This window comes from Phoxinus phoxinus, assembly GCF_949152265.1.
Source record: "Phoxinus phoxinus genome assembly, chromosome: 15".
Lineage (NCBI taxonomy): Eukaryota > Metazoa > Chordata > Actinopteri > Cypriniformes > Leuciscidae > Phoxinus > Phoxinus phoxinus.
The window spans coordinates 29,290,654-29,309,319 of record NC_136890.1 but is presented as its reverse complement, the minus strand read 5'-3'; the positions used below and the strand labels follow the sequence as shown (position 1 = coordinate 29,309,319).

The 18,666-nt window shown below is 36.9% G+C and overlaps 2 protein-coding genes across 3 annotated transcripts in view; one reads left to right on the top strand and one right to left on the bottom strand.

The window, feature by feature from the left end:
• Window positions 1-18,666, bottom strand: part of LOC307011478 (serine/threonine-protein kinase SBK1) — a 381,893-nt gene that overhangs the window by 241,712 nt on the left and 121,515 nt on the right. The window lies entirely within an intron of this gene.
• tafa5l (TAFA chemokine like family member 5, like) overlaps window positions 1-18,666 on the top strand; it is a 78,331-nt gene that overhangs the window by 42,955 nt on the left and 16,710 nt on the right. For both annotated transcript variants that reach the window (XM_079638799.1, XM_079638798.1), the window contains 2 exons: window positions 5,672-5,821; window positions 13,398-13,525. In XM_079638799.1, coding sequence (XP_079494925.1) covers window positions 5,672-5,821; window positions 13,398-13,525 — 278 coding nt within the window. The remainder of the gene's footprint in view (window positions 1-5,671; window positions 5,822-13,397; window positions 13,526-18,666) is intronic.

The following is an 18,666-nucleotide window of genomic DNA, read 5'->3' as shown; positions in this document are numbered from 1 at the left end:
CTCTCATGTCATTTGTGGCACACCAAAGAGGATGTTTAACACAGTGTCTGAACTGCTCTCTTCCTTCTGATGAAAGTGGATTGGGATCAGGATCTAAAAAGGATGGAAACAAGCACCATAAAACATAAAGTCTGTGTCTTCGGAGACAAAAAAACAATACAATAGCTTTGTGTGAGGAATGGACTGCAATGTAAGTTATTTTCGGAAATATATAAAAAGCCAACGGCTAAAAAAAATTACAATTTATTTTAATTTCATTACACATTAGGGCAGACATTTTGGCCAAAATTCTTTACTTCTAACTCATAAATCTATTTACATTAGTGATCAAACAAAATTATAAATTATTTAAATTGGAATGTTTTTATACTTTATTGCACTGCCTCTATGCTGATTTTAATATAAAATATTGTATTATAGTATTTTGATACTATAGCACATGTGAAACTTACTGTTACAGTTATGAGAACACAAAAATAATTACGAAAAACTTTAAAGTAAAATGTTCACACATTAGAGTATTGATAATCTGACTATTATTATTATCATTATTTTTCACCATCCATTCACCTATTCTCCAAACCGCCTAGTGTTGCAGTATTGCTGCTGTTATTTTGCATAACGGGCTCAGTAATGACATTGTGGCAATGTAAAAAAAATCTTAATTAAAATTTTTTTTAATGTTTTCTTTATACAAAATATATCAAATATTTTATCTTTTGAATTTGGTTTGAAATATAACCTGAACATGTTCTTGACAAGATTCATGACTGACATTCACTCCCATCGTGTGTTAAACTTAACACTCCCACTGATTCAAGTGATCGAAGCCCAGTGAGAGATTGCAGGGAAATGTTTTGTCTAACCCTTATCTTTTGCTGCAAACTCTAGAAAGAAACAAATGTCATCTTCCTGTCAGCTGTCCTGTGGTGTTGTGTTTGGAGAGGAGGTGGTGTTTTTGAACCGCACTAGCTTTGAGCTTCATGTTCCCTTGCAGTCGTACCCACATCTTCAGGCTGAAAGTGACACTGCAGAGCTGAAGTATAGTCTGAAGAAGAGCTGTGTTTGGTGACCCGGTCTCTGCTCTGTGCCCAGGTGCATGTAGATCCTTATCGTTTGATTCGCTCTGTCGTGTCTGGACTAAACAGGCAGAAAAAACTCCTGTCATATCAATTAACTTAACAACCTGTGATGGAATGGCTGTCAAGCTTTTGGCACATCAAACCCTCTGACTCTATCGCTTTCTCTCTTTCTTTCCATCCTGTTTTCTGTGGCTTATCTCCATCCATACCCATTCATCCTCTGGCTGTTAAACATGGGCAGAATGCTGGTTTTTACATGCCATGGATGTTCCTGGCCAGCTGTTTTCGTGGATGTGTGTGTCGTTTTGTGGGTGTTTCTTCAATTACGGGCACATTTATGTCCCAGGGGTTGGTTTTTATCAAAATTAATTTAAAAAAAATTTAATTAACTTTTTTCCCCTGTTTGTTATATGAAGGACACTCTTGGGAAATTTTTAAGATGTCTTAATTTTCCAAAATGCTTATATGCTGACTGAGTGTAATTTTTACCTTTATATTTAAATGCTAAAATTGTTTCATATAATTATTGATGTCACAGTCAAAAGACGGTTGAATAAACACTAACAGTTTTATATTTATTAAGAAAATTATTTTTGTCCATTTTTACTCAAATTAAAGCTTTTAATTAAAACTGTCAATTTTGCCTCTAATTATTTTTTTTAAGTTAGTGTTTTTGGTTTTCAAGCGTGAGCATAGAGCATAATTGAAATAAAATATGAAACGTGATATGTGAACAAAATCAAGGTAAAAACATACTTTTATCAAATATTTTTATTGCACTTAATTTCCAATCAAGCTCTAATTTCATCAAGTTTATGTTTATGGCTTTTAGAAATGACAAATACCAGAATCCGTCTGTAATGCATGTATATTTGCTGTCGGCAGACAAATCAAATTAACTAGTCCAAGTGTGTAAAGTACGAATTTATTTTCGAACAGAGCCAATAGCACCCGTACTCGAAGAAACACCTCGGTATGAAATGAAACAAAATGAAATGGGGCAAACAGAGAAGCATCAGAGAACTGAAGGAGGGGTTAATTCTCTTATCTAAATTCTGAGCTGTGGAGGATTAATGTGGGCCGTTATGGAAAGAGGTTGTGGCTCTATTTTGGAGGAGGCTGATCAGAGCGAGAGAGCGAGCGAGACAGAGAGAGGTGACCTTCAGCATTCTCCATAGTCTTTACAATAATGATGTCTGCTGGGATTTCTCATCTCCACTCAACAAGATGCCCCCATCGCCTTCAAGGTTAAAACAATTTCAATAGACTTTGCATCTGACACGTTCGGCCTGAAATTGCGTGTAAGTTTTTGCTCTTGGTGTGTAATGTTTCGTATTGTGTTGTTGCGAGAGAAAACTTTTTGGTACATAACAAGCGAGAATGAGCTGAATAGTTCACAATGCAGTGTTTTTAGTCACTAGGTAATCACATGTCCTTTGGAAAGTGTACAAATCTAGTTATATTAACAGCTCCCAGTGTTTTAAAAAATATCAAGCGTTTTCACTGTATGGGGTTGACTGTCTGTTCATTGCACATTGTGTTCAATTCCTCTGGATTCTCCCATGAAAGGCAGGTGTCTACTCGTGCTTGGCTGACCTTAACCTTGTTTTGAAATAGTAATTGTTCAGGCCGCTGGACTGTGAAACCAATTGGTCGATCCTGTAGGGAGTACAGGTTTTGCGTTCAGCATGTCTGTCTTAATCTGCTCGGTCTGTGCCGACTGTTGACCAAGCAGTAGCGGCCATCAGCTCTACACTGCTGTCTTTGCATTTCAGTGGGTCAAGTGCAAATGCCACGGGAGGGTGGGTTTGCTGTTTTTGTGCATGTTGGGGTGGAGGGTGTAAAATATGATGAAAAGCAATAAGCCGTTCAGCCCTGCAATCAGCAGCCGCTTAAAGCTAAAATCAAGGCTTCAAGATCAGAGAATATGGTGCATGAATAGAGTTTTCTGATTTCTTTTTGGGTTGTCTTTCGTCAAGCCTTGATTAAAGTTGTCCTGATGCAGTGTCGCTGGATTTTTGAGACAATAGTTAGCCATTTTGCTTCTTTTTTTTTTTTTTTTTTGGACGCTGAGATCTGATTGGCCCTCCGTTCGGTCTGATCGGAGTGAATTATTGCGCCCTTGAGATGAGCTTCCAGTGAAAAGGAATCTTAAAGCTGGAGTCAGTGGTGATTCATCACTGTTCCCAAGTTCTATTACACATATAAAAATCCCCTTTCATCACATCTCTGTTGGCTCTTCAGCGGTAACACATAAGATTAATTAATAGTGTAAATCTGCTTTATTACCATTTTTAACAGCCCGATTCATAGAGTTGTACCTGGCCACTTTTCCTTTTTGATCAAACACAAAGGAGGAGCAAAGACAGGACGTTGAGGACTGAGGATGACTTTTCTTTCTGACGTGAATTATGACTATGATTATGTATGAGACAGCTCATGCCTAGCCAGACTTTTTGAACTTTTCGTTCTTTTTCTGCGAAGCTTGCTGGTCATTGTGGTACCTTGAATAGAAGTTGTAAGCTTTGCCAGCACACTAAAAGTGTCAAAAATACTCAGCCAAGCATTTACGCTTGTCAGAGAAAGTGTCGAGGGGAAGCGGTCTCCGAGGACACGAGAGAGAGAGATTTTGCTTTATAAAAGGCTTGAACAACAATGAACACCTTAAGAGAAGTAAAAAGCTACCATTTATAAAGATTGACATTTTAAAATGGTCTCTTCTTGTAAAGACATGATGAGAAACCAAAATGAGAAAATGAGTTTTACCTCTCTCTGATGCTATGCTACCTTGCCTATTCTGGTTTATTTCAGATGTCTAGTAAATTGGTTGTCTTCTTGATGTTTTTGGAGAGATCTAGTATTTGTGTAATGCCTACTACAGACTGTGCGATTTTAGCAATCCTATAAGATCATTACAAATCACACTACAACATGGATCTAATAAACTTCGGTACGACATGTATGTAGACTGTACTATGATGTGCTAGTGGTAAACAAATAGAGCATGATGAATTGGTTTTTATGTGCGCTGAAAAAAAGAGGAGGAAGTGAAATAGGAGAATATGGACATGGTCATGGCTAGGGAAAAGAGGCCAACTTGACATGCCAATTTTGTAAATGGAGCTTGAGATAAGTAGCTTTAAGTTTTAGCGTCTTGTCGCGTTGATCAATGCGCCCTTTCATTTTCATTGGCTAGTCAGTAGACGTAGGTCGTAGCATTCAACACACTGTGAGATGATCATGCTAAAAAAAAGAACAAGAAAGCACCATAAAAGGAGTCCAGTCAGTGGTCCACAGCTTTGTGTGATGCACAGTCAAAATCAGAGTCACTGAGTTGAACTAGAACCGAATCTGTCTGATTCATGAATCATTCAGTCCAGTTTTGTGAGCTTGATCAACCAATTAATTTAACGTCTCCTTGTAGTCAATAATTGTGTCTTTTAAAACTCATCTTTGATCACCAAAATTACATATTTAAATGTTTTTTTCCTGTGAAAAAAAAAAATCTTCAAGCCTTAAAATAGCTTGAATGTAACTCCCTTGTTTCATTTAGTATACGTGGCTGCATGAATATGCTATTAGCCCCGCCTCCACTCACACAGCTCACAGATTCACTCGGTCAACTTACTGAGGTAAACGCTCTAACGTTCTAACAATCATCAGAAACGCTTTGAACAACTCAAAAGAAAGGCATATAGTTCATCATAACATATATGTTATAACATATAACATATACATCATACACCCACTATATTGCTAAATCTACCAGATTTTTCATATCAGCAAATTTTAAAAAAAAACCTGCGTCTCTTTCGAGACTTCCCTGCTAGTTCGATGTTAATGTAATGAATGTGTATGAATGAATGGATGAATGCTAAAGCCCGCTGGCACGTTGACCTGATTGGTTAGTTTGTGACGTCAGAAACACCAGCGATTTCAAACCGCTTTTTTAAGACTGTCTTTTGTTCACTGCAGTTTTAAGGAGAAAATATCAGTCAGCAATGGTCTTGGCTTATGAATTTGCACATGGTTTGTCTTAAAGCACATTAAAAACACCACATAGACATATAAACAATATTAAAAACTTTTCACCACAGGGGGACTTTAAAATATCTCAGACTCAAAATAATGATTGATTCACAACATTTCTCATACAAAACTATTGTATGACTAAAGAAGATTTAGATAGTTGAGTCAAATGAAGCACTTTTATTGTACACAAGTCAAATAAACCACTTGTATGGTTCATGTTCGCTTACATGAAATTGATTTCCAAATACCTTTGTGTTCCGCAGATGAAAGAACGTTACAGAGGTTTGGAATTACTTGGAATGTTCTTTTTTTGGGGGGTGTACTGTTCCTTTAAATGTTTTGTTCTATTTCACTGTTTGTTTATTTCCCTCCATGATTGCTTTGGCAATGACTCTCAGACTGGTACATAACAGTGCACTCAAAGATAGGGTCATTTTAAGGGATATTAAACCTTTATGTTGAAGTTTTAACAAGTTATAACACGATTTGACCATTGATATCCTTATTTTCAAAGCCATGCTTTCTGAAATGTATGTGTGTGTGTGTGTCCTCCACAGGTCAGTTGGCAGTAGGCACATGTGAGATAGTGATGTTGAATAGAGACAGCAGTCAACCCAAGCGCACTATCGCCAGGCAGACAGCGCGCTGTGCCTGCCGGAGAGGACAGATCGCTGGCACCACACGGGCCCGACCAGCATGCGTGGACGGTGAGATGCAGCCCACACACACATATATATCCGCTCACAGCATGCAACAAGCCACGTCATGTCGTTCAACTTCACTGTTTAATTTGCATTGCATTGTTTTGTTTTTTCTCGTGTCAAAATCTTGTATCACACAATATAACACAATAGTCAGACTTGCTACATGTAAAGAAATGTTCCTCTCTGCAGTGTGCGCTGTGTCAAAGTCGAGGACGGCTGAGGATCGGTGAAAAGGGAAAGAAAAAATGTAATCTTTGGATTGTGATTGTCACTGTGGTTTAGGAGGAATATTTGAGCTTGTCTGTTCTGCCGAGCGCCGGATATGGCGGAGGATCTCATGGGGTTGGAAGCTTTCAGCTTTTCTTAGGTTGTAAACCTGAATATGGTGGTAGTCGTTGTTTTGTAGCAAATAAACCCAACTCTCCTGACAGCTGGGGTCGTGTAGCTAGTTTCTTCTGTGCGATGGTGTTTTTGGTAATGCTACAGCTTGAGCTCTTCAACGACACATTAGTAGCACTTTGTAACGGCAAGACCAGAGTAATTAACCAAGAGAGTACCATAATTACAGCTGTGGGAAATTGATTTTTATTGGCTTTCTCTGCTGCCTTCATGCTCCATTAGTAGTGGATCCATTAAAGAAGGACCTGTTGCGTACACACACACAAGCTGTACAATTACAGACAACCCTATGACAGATGTACAGAGACAATTCAAGTTTTAAAGAATGTAGAAAATACAATAAAGGTCCATCCATTAGCATCTAGTCAATCTACCTTATCTCCTGCATTATCTCATCATATCTCCTGCATTATAGAGCTCAAGGACTTTGAAATTTAAAATGGAAATTGATTTTTAAGTGAAAATGTATGAAACCATAAGGCAATGTGATTTCAGCTTAAAGGGATAGTTCACTTTAAAATTAAAATTCTGTCATCATTTACTCACCCTCAAGTTGTTTCAAACCTGTATTAATTTATTTCTTCTGCTGAACACAAAGAAAGATATTTTGAAGAATGCCAGTAACCAAACAGTAGTCTGTACCCATTGACTTCCATAGTATTTTTTTTCCTACAATGGAAGTCAATGGGTACAGACTACTGTTTATATATATACATATACTGATATGTATATATATATATACCGTTCAAAAGTATGGGGTCAGATTCGTTTTATTGTTTTTTAAACTCTCTTATGCTCAATAACACTACATTTATTTGTTGAAAATATTATTTTCAATATTATGAAATATTATTACAATTTAAAATAACTTTTCTATTTTAATACAATTTAACATGATCTTTCAGAAATCATGCTGATTATCATGCTAATGCTGATTGCAAACCGTTGTGCCGCTTAATATTTTTGTGGAAATATTAATTATTTTCAAGGTTCTTTGATTAATATCAAGTAAAAACAGCATTTATTTGAAATAGAAATATTTTGCAACATTATAAATGTATTTACTGTCACTTTTGATCAATAAAATGAATCCTTGTTGAATAAAAATACTATTTTTAACTACTGTTTAAATACAAAATATGATTTATTTACTGTATTAAATACTGTTCTTGTATTAACTTACTGACCCAAACTTTTGAACGCTACTCTCTCTCTCTCTCTGGTATATGTTTTATAAACCACCATTGATTAAGAAATCTGGAGATTTACAATGGATAATTTTACACGGTTCTGTGGCAGTTAATGCATTAATTTCTGTTATTAATCCAATTGTTAATGATAAGTGTGTTTTGTGGTTTAAGGGAAACAGTTTTTCATTGTTTTTTAGAATGTGTAAGACTTAAATCACTTTTTGTTTTATTGGGTCAAGTGTTTTCAAAATTTGGAGAAAAGTTCCCGCATAATGCTTTTATTTTGGGGGCAGGGTATAGCCAAAAGCAAAGAGTAAAATGGCAGCTGATCAACTTTGTGATTGGTCAAGCAAAACTTGCAATCTATATAAGCAGAAAAAATATATAATAGAGAATAGACTTGGCCAAGAGATTATGTGTCTATTTAAAGCCTATGTTAAGTCTAGAACTGTTGTTGACTTTAAGTATTATAAATGAATGAATGATATGACATCTTTTGAAATGCAGTGGTGCTACAAAAATATTTTCTGTGCTGTGATGGAAGGGGATTTTTTCCATGGAAGGTGTTTTTTTTTTGTATGGTGTATAGTGTAGGATTTTTTGGGAATTGATTGTGGAATACATTTATTTTTTAATCTCTCTCTCTCTCTCTCTCTCTCTCTCTCTCTCTCTCTCTCTCTCTCTCTGTCTGTCTGTCTGTCTGTCTGTCTGTCTGTCTGTCTGTCTGTATAGTGGTGATATTTGTAGTGGCGGTGCTTTAATTAGGGACTGCTTTGTTGTTGTTGTTTTCTGTGCTTCAAGTTAAAATGACCAACTTTTAAAAAATGCTTCAGGGCTTCTGGTTAAGATTAGTCAACGAACTAGTCGACACTCCCTTCAGGCAACCCAGCTATATTTATAGTTTTGCACTCTTTAATAAGTGATTTTCTAAAATGTAGAAAATGAATGGAAATATATTTCCTGAACCCGCAGTGCTGAGAGAGTGTGCGCTCACTCCTGTGCTCTCTCCGGTTAGATGTCAGTCTGCAGGTGAGGCTGTGTCTGGCAGATGAGTCCGGGGGGCAGATGGTCAAGGGTCTCGGGAGCGAGGGAGGGCATGCGCGAGTCGGGTCCCTGGAGACGTCTGAATCAGTGTAGGCGTGCTGGAGCCGGCTCAGGTGTTGCATGCACACAGAGAGACAAATTGAGTCATGATGCAGAACAGAGGTACCATGGGAAACGGTGTGCGTGTGTGTGTGGGTGTGATTCATCCTTTTTTTAAGCTGGACTCCGCACAAACGCACTGGTCAGTGGGTGGTATCTTTTTTAACATGCTGGGAGGAACAGGAAATTATCTGGTTTTGTGGGCTGCTGTGTGTTTATGTTGATTCTTGTTCCGCTGCTTTTCTGGGGAGATTTAGCATATTCCTGCCCCATATACAGTGACCCTGAAAGAGAAAGTATTCTTGTTCTATCTATTTGCAAGCAGTTAATGATGAGTGAGTTTGGAGCGGAGGCACACGGCTCCCCAGGAGGCCATGTGTTCACTGGTTGCCTCTACAGCGGAGAGCTCAGCTCAGGAGCCTCATCAGGCTTCACATGAAACAAATAGGGTACGGAAATATCTGCTAAACTCCGTGTGCGCTGTAATCTGCCGGTCTATGCTCCCTGTGTGGCCTAGTTAGAGCACTTCACTGTACCCAATGAGACATGTGTATTTGCATCTCACATGCATTAATGATAATTAAGGCTATATTCTTTTTTTACATTAAAGACTTGTTTTTAGATCAAGGCTTTAAAGGCAGCGATGGATCAGCACCTTTTCGGTTTTGTTTATACAAGGAGTTTCCATTTTAGGATGATATGAAAAGGGAAAGGGATTATTCTGGAAATTACTGAGGAAAACTGGTTTTGAGTATCAGAGAAATCTGTTCATCTAGGCCAGCAAATATAGTGCATATATGAGTGCTTGTTAAAAGTCAGTAGTATGAGTACCAGTTCAAGTCAGTAGTCATTACTACCGGTTATATTATTATGCGTACCGATTCAAAGGCACTTTAGTGCTAGTGTGGGTACTAATGCTAGAATGACTGCTAATCAAAGTGAGGATTGATACTAGAATGTGTACTAGTTCTTTTGTTTCTATTACGTGTACTAGTTTAGTCAGTATTAGAGCTAGCAGGCATACTAATTCAAGGTTATAGGAGGGATAAGAAGTGATGCACAGAAATTATTTTTTTACCAAAACCGAAAAATTTATATTTTCAGTAGCCAAAATATTAAAATTAAGTTTAATTCGTAACCAAATAATTATTCAAATTTATTTAATAATCAGTTCTCAAGTAAAAAATTAGTTGTATATACACATTTAAACTGCATATAAGGTGGTTTTATATCAACCTTTAATTGATATAGTTGTGTTGTTGACATTTAAATGGTGGCTGTAATAACTTGTTTTCATGACAGATTTGTTTATTAAATAATGAAGATAGCGTGTTTAGTAAAAAGTCAGTACTAGTACAAAGACAGAGTGCTGCTGAATATAATTCAGTATTAGGGCTAGTAGATGTACTAATTCACAGTCAGCTCTAGTGCTAGTTTGGGTACTGGTGCAAAGTCAGCATTGGGAATATGTGATGGTTCAAAACTAATTTTGTAGACATACTAATTCAGGTCATTTCTAGTGCTAGTATGAGTACTAGTTCGAAGTCAGGACTAGCCCTAGAATGAGGATTAGTGCATAGCCAGATCTAGTGCTAATCTTGCAACGTGTAAGTCCAGTACTGAGTACTAGTTCAAAGGCTTACTATTAGTGCTAGAAGGAGTGTTCATTTAAAATGTTCTAGATCATAGATGGTACTTAACTTGCTATGCAAAATCAATACTATTTCAAATATTCTACTAGTGCTAGTATAAGTACTAGTTGAAGCTAGAATGAATACAGAATTAAAATTGTTCTAGATAAAAGATTATTTTTACAATGAACAATACAATGTACTAGTTCAAAGACAGTGGTAGTATGAGTTTTACAGTAGTTCAGATTTGTACAGTATGTTTACCTAGTATGAGCTCAAGTTCCTTATCAGCATTATTACTACACTGGTTTGAAGTTTTCAAGTCTGTTCTGAAAATATTATTTGTAGTTCAAAGTTTTGCTTGTCACATGGATATGGTACAATAGCATCTATTTCACATGTTGGGCCAAGATCATGCCCAAAGATAGTGCTCAGGTGTGCTGTGTGCTTTCAGCATTTCTCACAGATGTTAAAACTAGTCCACACACCCCAGTACTTCTTTCAACTAGATTCCAACTGGAGTGTGTAATCACAAGCGTTACCTCAATATAGCCATTCCTCAGCATGAGGCATCACGGCTCAGACACCCTGACCGACTGTGCGCTAAATACCTCGCTGAAGCATTCCAGCTTCATTTAAGCCCATTGATTTTCTTTAGCGCTCTTTGTTTTCTTTCTTCATGGCCCAGTTGTATTTGTGCTTTTGAATACTGTCTCTCGGAGGGAGGCTTGTTTATGTGATGTGGGATGGATTTGATTGTTTTCGGCCCCCCGGGGACAGGAGGACTTGGATGAGATCTGTAGAGCTGGCTCGGCCATCCACAGCTTTTGCTCCGGATCGGTTTTAAGGCATAATCCTTCATTTCAGCGGCACCACTTTACTTTGATAAATTCAGGGATGGAGCTTTGATAACGGTTTCACACACTGCCATGAAAGACCTGCTGTGTTTTCAGATCGAGAAAATGGTTGTAAACGTATCTTAAGCGTCTGGTGACAGGACATTTCTAAAAAGAAGGCGAGCCTTTGTGCGCAGAAAATTGCATGCACAGAGTAATCAAGGAAAGAGGTCTCACCGGGATGGTATATTAATGAAATTGAGGATTTTGTCGAATTTAAGGATAATCTAAATCCTGGGAATGTATTCCGTGCACATCCATGTTCAGTTTCGTTTAAGTAAATTTCTCATAACATTTCTTCAGGGAAATACGAATACAAACCAAAAATGATTCAGTTGTTGACTCATAGCAAGATTATAATAAATAAATGTGTATGTCCTCCTAACTCATTTAGCTTTGGAAGAATATGTTGAGAAATGTTTGTGTTCATATTGACCTCCTGGCAAATCTGAGTTTGAGTTTGAGATCTTTTCTGATTCCCTAGATGTACAAGAGGAGATAACTAGTGCTTCTTTCAGAAGAAACATCTGAGAAGCAGGAGTAATTGCTATCTTGGAGAAACAACCGAGATATTACAGGGATGTCATTTGTCATTGTTCTTTCCTGGTGTGCAGGCGAGACGCAAGCACCTTCTGATTGTCTGACGCTCTACATCATCTTTGACCTGTTTTGTTCCCCTCACCTTCTGAACACTGGTTGATCTGCGTCTGAAGCACAGGAACAGCAGGGGTTTATGGAATTTCACATGGATCTACAGAGCAAACAAGAGAACTGAAAGCGGGAGCCTCAGTGCATACACATGTCTGATGTAGCTCTCTTTGAGTTGTTTGATGGTTTCTGTTCTACAACGTTGAAGATAATGAAGTGTGCAGTGAATCAAGGCCTGCAGGCTGCTTACTGAAACATGCATGACTTTGCCATAATCTCAAATCCACTTTCATACACAAATCCATATTTTATGTTGAATATAAAGGTTGGGTGTTTTTTTGTGATGCCTGTTGGATCTCAAAGGGTTGTAGTAACACAAATCTTTTATAAAAATCCATTATAAGGTGTATTATGACAGACGTTATAGGCCTAAATGGTGTAATTTACCAAATTTAATAATCTCAATCGTCAAGAATGTAGAAATACCACATTGGTTTCAGCATTAAATATATTGTTTTCAACATTTAAGCAATATTTTATGTTTGAGCTTTTTTGAAGAACCAGTTATCACCTTTGGCTTTTCGGCATGTTATGCAGCTTTAAATGATTGTGTAAATTATCAAATTTGTCCTACATTTTCTATTCTTTATGATATTGTACACATGGCATCAAAAGCCAGTACAGCACTTTATTAAACACCTGTTTTAATGCAGCAGTTTATTGTGTATAAGTTGCAATTGATTTGTTGTGTTTTGATATACAACCTGGGTTCATAGTGATTTATTGGTAGCACTTTATTTTATAGTCATGTTCCCCGTGAACACACTATGTATTTATTATAGCAATTACAATAACTGGGTTATAACTTGGTACTAACCCTGAACCTACACCTAACTCTAACCCTGAAGTACCCTGCACTGTAAATACACATACTGTAAAATAAAGTGTAACCGATTTATTTTCATATAAATTGTGTTACTCCGTTATACATAGCCCCTAAAGGGTCATGGTGATGGAAAAAAGAATATGAGATGGAAGAAAAAATTAAGTCAATGCTTTTTGCATTCTTTCCCCAGGAAAATGTTGCTTTCGCATTCAAAACGTTTCTTGGGGAACACAACATTTTTGCGAGGCAATGCAGTTTCTCTGGGAATGCGAAACTTTTGTGACCAACACTTTCTTTAACACAAAAAATTTGCGAAATAATTTTTCCCCATCTCATTATAACTTTTTCCAATCACCTTGTCCCTTTAGGGGCACCGTACCATCAATACTTAATTTAACATTTATTTTACTTTGTTACAGTCAAATTGAACCCAAGAATCAGGGATAGTTCACCTAATAATGAAAATTCTTCGTTCCAAACCTGTTTAAATGTCTTTTTTCTGCTGAACACAGAGGAAGATATTTTGAAGAATGTTACAGTTGATGGGCCCTGTTGACTTCCATGGTATTTTCTTCCATACTATAGAAGTCAATGGGGCCCATCAACTGTTTGGTTACAAACATTCTTCAAAATATCTTCCTCTGTGTTCAGCAGAACAAAGACATTTAAACAGGTTTGGAACAACTTGAGGGTGAGTAAATGATGACAGAATTTAAATTTTTGGGGGTGAACTATCCCTTTAAGGCAGTGGTGCTTAAAAAAACATCTGTGTTTGTGTGTTTGTAGCCCGGATAGTGAAAAGCAAGCAGTGGTGTGAGATGTCCCCATGTTCAGAGGGCGAGATCTGCGGACTGATCTTCAATCGCTCCGGATGGACCTGCACCAAGGGCGGCGGCCGCATTAAAACCGTCACGGTGAGACACGTTCTAAATATCTGTAACATTTCATTTATTCACTTAGTTGAAGCAATGTTGCATCATTCACACCACCTGTGTTTCAGCTCATTGGATAACACGTTCTAATGACTTTCATTAACCGACATTATTTCTTTATATAATGCTCAAGAGAATTAGTTAATGTGCATTCAGATAGATTAGAAACATCATTAGACATCATACACATTCATAATATATGTTTATATTTTAATGTATTGTAGTTCAGCTACTGATCTGTTAAGCAGTAAATAATGTTTGCTCATTACGTATAAATGAAAGTTATTTTGTAAGGGTTAATGTAGAGTCAGCCTATCATTATTGCAAGATAAACACTGACGGAGTGATCTGGACCACAGGGCGATGTGTAGGGGTCTTGTATGACCCTGGACAGGTTTATTTTGTGATAATTACCACGTGACTACAATATTTAATGTAAACATACACTTTGTGTTGGAATTATTATGTGAGAAGACACCTCAGTGATGTGAGTGACTACTGGACAACAGGCAATTATAGTTTAATGGTTCTTATGTTAAAATATTTGATAGCAGAATGCACCGATTGACCAATTAGAATAAAGTATTTCAATGTGGAGTGTAATTAAAAGTACTACAATGAATGCAAAGCCAGTGCAAAGCATTTTCACCATTGCTCAGATATTTTACGTTTAGTATAAGAGAACGACTTTTATTTACACTTTGTGTGAATAGTATTAATAACTATTTGCATTTACTGTAAACTAGATGCTTTTCTTCTATATATACACCTGCAAACAGTATACACCCTTTACACTATACAGTAGTGGGAAAAAGTGATGTCCGGAGGGGACATTTGTTTTATATGACCCACAAGTTCGATTAAACCATCAAAATGTGAGGCAAACAACAGTACTACTTTTACTTTTATTATTTTTACTGGTTTTATTTTACTATACATAAAACAGAATCCATAGAAAAACAAAAAGCTCACAGGAAAAAGCATACATTGACTACAATATAATCAGTTATTAATATTTAGTTGGTTCTCTCATGGTTTTGCATGTGTTCATCATTTATTTGTATGGCAGCCTGGCCAAAATGTTTACACAATTTGCATATTTTATTGCGTTATCACAAAGAAAGCAATTGATTCCAAGCACAACTACGTAATATACCTACAAAATTTAAACAAATTTTTTAAATTTAAATAAAGGGTGATGTCGTGTGGTCAGTTTTGGCCACTACTATGTATATATACCGTTTAAAAGTTACTAGCTGCTCTTGTTTCTTGCTGCTCTAGCCAGTAAGATTTGTTTTATAAAGAAATTAATACTTTTATTTAGCAAGGCTGCATTAAATTTATCAAAGGCATTTATACATTTAGACCGTAAAGACATTTGTTATATTACAAAAGATTTCAATCACACATACCTGAAAAGAATGGATCACCGTTTCCACAAAAATATTAAGCAGCACAACTGTTTTCAACATTGATGATAATAAGAAATGTTTCTTGAGCATCAAGACATCATATCAGAATGATTTCTGAAGGATCATGTGACACTGGAGACTGGAGTAATGATGCTGAAAATTCAGCTTTGATCACAGGAATAAATGACATTATTAGATTTACTGTTTTAAAAATATTTCACAATATTGCTGTTTTTAATGTGTTTTTAATCAAATAAATACAGACTTGGTAGAAGAGATTTTTTTCAAAAACATCACATCTTACCTTGTCGTATGTCCTGTCCCTTGGACATAACTGTACACTAGCGTTTGTCTATTTCTTAACAATAACAAGAGCAGCAAAAACTAATTTATTTTGCCATAAGTTCGCCTATGCTACGGTGCTATCGTTGAGCAAATTGTCACATTTTAATTTTGTGCATTCGGCATGAATTGAGATTCAAATTGGGGTGCAGTCTCAGGAAAGTTTTTAAAAATTAATCTTGACAGGCTCCTACTTGTGTGAGTGGCTGTACAGGAGATGGATTGGGCTCTGTGGTGTGATTCGTTGTTTGTAATGTGTTGCGTACATCACAGGCATAAGTGCTGAGCTCAGAGGGTGTTTGGGCTGTGCTGACCCTGCAGGCTCCTGCCCCATAATGTCTTGAGTCATTCTGTTTTTTTGAGTTGCTTTGCACAAAATGACAAGGAGCAATTATGCTGAATTAGAGGGTGTTTTCGTAAAAGAAAAAAGGCATATAGTGGGAAGTGGGGCTGCATATGAAACAGCCTCAGTGCAGTTCTGCTCGGGTTAGAGGGCCAGAATAGCTGAAATCATTCATGTGTTACTGGGTGTGAGTATTCATGGGCTGTCTTCATATTTGCGGCTTTATTTGTAAAGTTTGCATGCGTGCCTGTGCGTTTTGTGTGTTGAAATCAGAATTGACCTTGTTTACTTTTTGATGCATGTTCTTGATCTTATTGTGCGCAATTAATTAGTGCACGTTATTAAATTTTTTTCATATATATATATATATAGTAACTTGCATCACCCTTTTTAACACACTTTTCACAATCCAACCAATTCCTGATTCATAAAATCAAGTCCTTTCCCACATTTTTATTTCTGTAGAATATCTTGTTTCACTTAGAAGTTGATTTTAAGATTATCTTATTTTTTCTCTGGTATCTCAATTCTTTCTATCTCTCTCTCTCTTTTTTCCACTATTTCTCTGGGCAACTTCCAAATAGCATTTTTGCACATTTGAAGGGCACTGCGGAAGGGAGACACTCTTAGTGGGCTCTTCTACAGGGCCGTTAGCGAAGCGCACATGCAACGGAAGTCATCTTGTCATTTATGATCGCATGATAATGGCGCAATTCATTTTAAAACCTGAGCTAATTTAATATATTACCTGCAAACCATCCACATGCACTCAAGGCTTAAATGTATGGTGGCCGCGAGAGCTCAATGTGCTGCAACTGAAGAAAACGCATAAAATAGAAATCAAAAATCAAAATCAGAAATCAAATTAAGAAAAATTAGTTTGACAACAAATGTGCTGCAAATACTCACAATGCAACCAAATACTCACAATAAACATGTTCAGGATGTTAAAATAATTCCCAATAAACCCTCCCTTTTCAGGTCATCTCACACACCACTGATGAGTAGACATTGAACAATAAGCGTGTATCAGCCAGGTTCGTCACTTGTTGGGGTCCACTTGAAACATTTCTGTCCTATTTGCAGCACGGTTTTTGTATTTGGTTGCGTTGTGAGTTTTGCAGTGTGTTTCTGTATTTGGTTGCGTTGTATTTGCAGCGCGTTTCTGTATTTGTTTGCGTTGTGAGTTTTTGCAGCACATTTCTATATTTGGTTGCATTGTGAGTATTTTGTAGTGCATTTCTATATTTGGTTGTGTTGTGAGTATTTTGCAGCATGTTTCTGTATTTGGTTGCATTGTGAGTATTTTGTAGCGCATTTCTATATTTGGTTGCACTGTGAGTATTTTGCAGCGTGTTTCTGTATTTGGTTGCGTTGTGAGTATTTTGCAGCATGTTTCTGTATTTGGTTGTGTTGTGAGTATTTGCAAGCGTGTCTCTGTATTTGGTTGTGTTGTGAGTATTTTGCAGCATGTTTCTGTATTTGGTTGTGTTGTGAGTATTTTGCAGCATGTTTCTGTATTTGGTTGCGTTGTGAGTATTTTGCAGCTTTGGTTTGCTACAGCTGTAGGTACACTCTAAAAACTGCTGGGTTGTTTCAACCCAATTTTGGGTCAAATATGGACAAACCCAGCCGTTGGGTTAAAAATGTAATTTAAAAATTTAACCCAACGGCTGGGTTTGTCCATATTTGACCCAAAATTGGGTTGAAAGTGAAACAACCCAGCATTTTTTTAGAGTGTATCATTTTTGCTGCTATGTTATCAAAGATTCTTAATAAGTGGCAGTGATTTATGTCTTTGTGTTGTTTTTAAATAGTCACCTATGAGACTCACTTGAAGCACTCTGCCCTTGGAAATGAGCTAGGCGTAGTGATGCTCACTTTTGAGTGGAATTCACCTCTCTTGTTCTGACCCTCCTTCTTGTGTGTCTGTCTACTCGCTAGCACAGCATTGGTTAGTGTGCGTGTGCCGTTGTGAATGTGTGTGTGTGTATGTGCCTGCAGCCTTGTGTCTCTCAGCCTGGGGCAGCTGCCGCAGATTTCATGCCCCTGTTTCCTGCACCATATAATCTAGTCTGACAGCGGAGAGGAGTTTGCATGGGAGTTGTTTACTTATATGAGTGTGTATTGAGTTGAAATGTGCCTGTCTGTGTGAACAGATTTTTACGTCTGTGCATGATTATGGATAAGTGTCCATTTGTGGGTGATTGCGATTAGGGTGTGTGTCTGTGTGAGAGCGTGTGTATCCTTTCAAAATTACTCTTTTTATGGTGGACTGAATGCTACTGTGTTACAGTGTCAGCAGAGGCAGTTTTCAGCAGATTTGTGACAGCTATTCTTAGAAAGATATTGATATGCTTCTGGAAAAGTGTTTTGGCCTTTATTGTGAGGTCTAGCAGGAAATTAGCAAGATAATATGACTACCAAGTGAAGCAGGTGGTTCATAAATCAGTGGACCTTGAATAAAGAAGGTTGTACTTCCTGTATGGTGACCCATGTGGGGTTTTCAATGGCTGATGGTGATATCTAGAAAGCAGGGCAGTCAGTTTAATGCTGATATGTTCATAATACATTTACTGGACTGAATAATCTTAGGTTTACTAGATTATCCATACAGGCTTTTAAAGAACATTTATTTGTTCATCTCTCAATCATAATACGTTTTTCCCACACAACGAAAACCACATAGCTTTGATCATAAAACAAAGCATTTAAATATCTTAATAAGTCATATTATTGGGAAATATAGTATCAATGATGTTTATATGCATTTTATGCAAGTAGTGTTATAAATATTTAATCTTAAGTTTTAGCCTTATAAATATAAACTGCACTAAATTGCATAGTTTAACTCGGTTTGGGCCTCTGGATAAAACTGAGGTCTTTTTTCCCTATGAACTTCATGTTCTCACTTTATCATATTTTATGGGCCATAAAAGCCTGATGTATCAAATATAATACAAAACATAAAAAAGCATATGCACATTTTTTTGCCTAAAGGCTCAATAAACTTTCATCGCAAATTA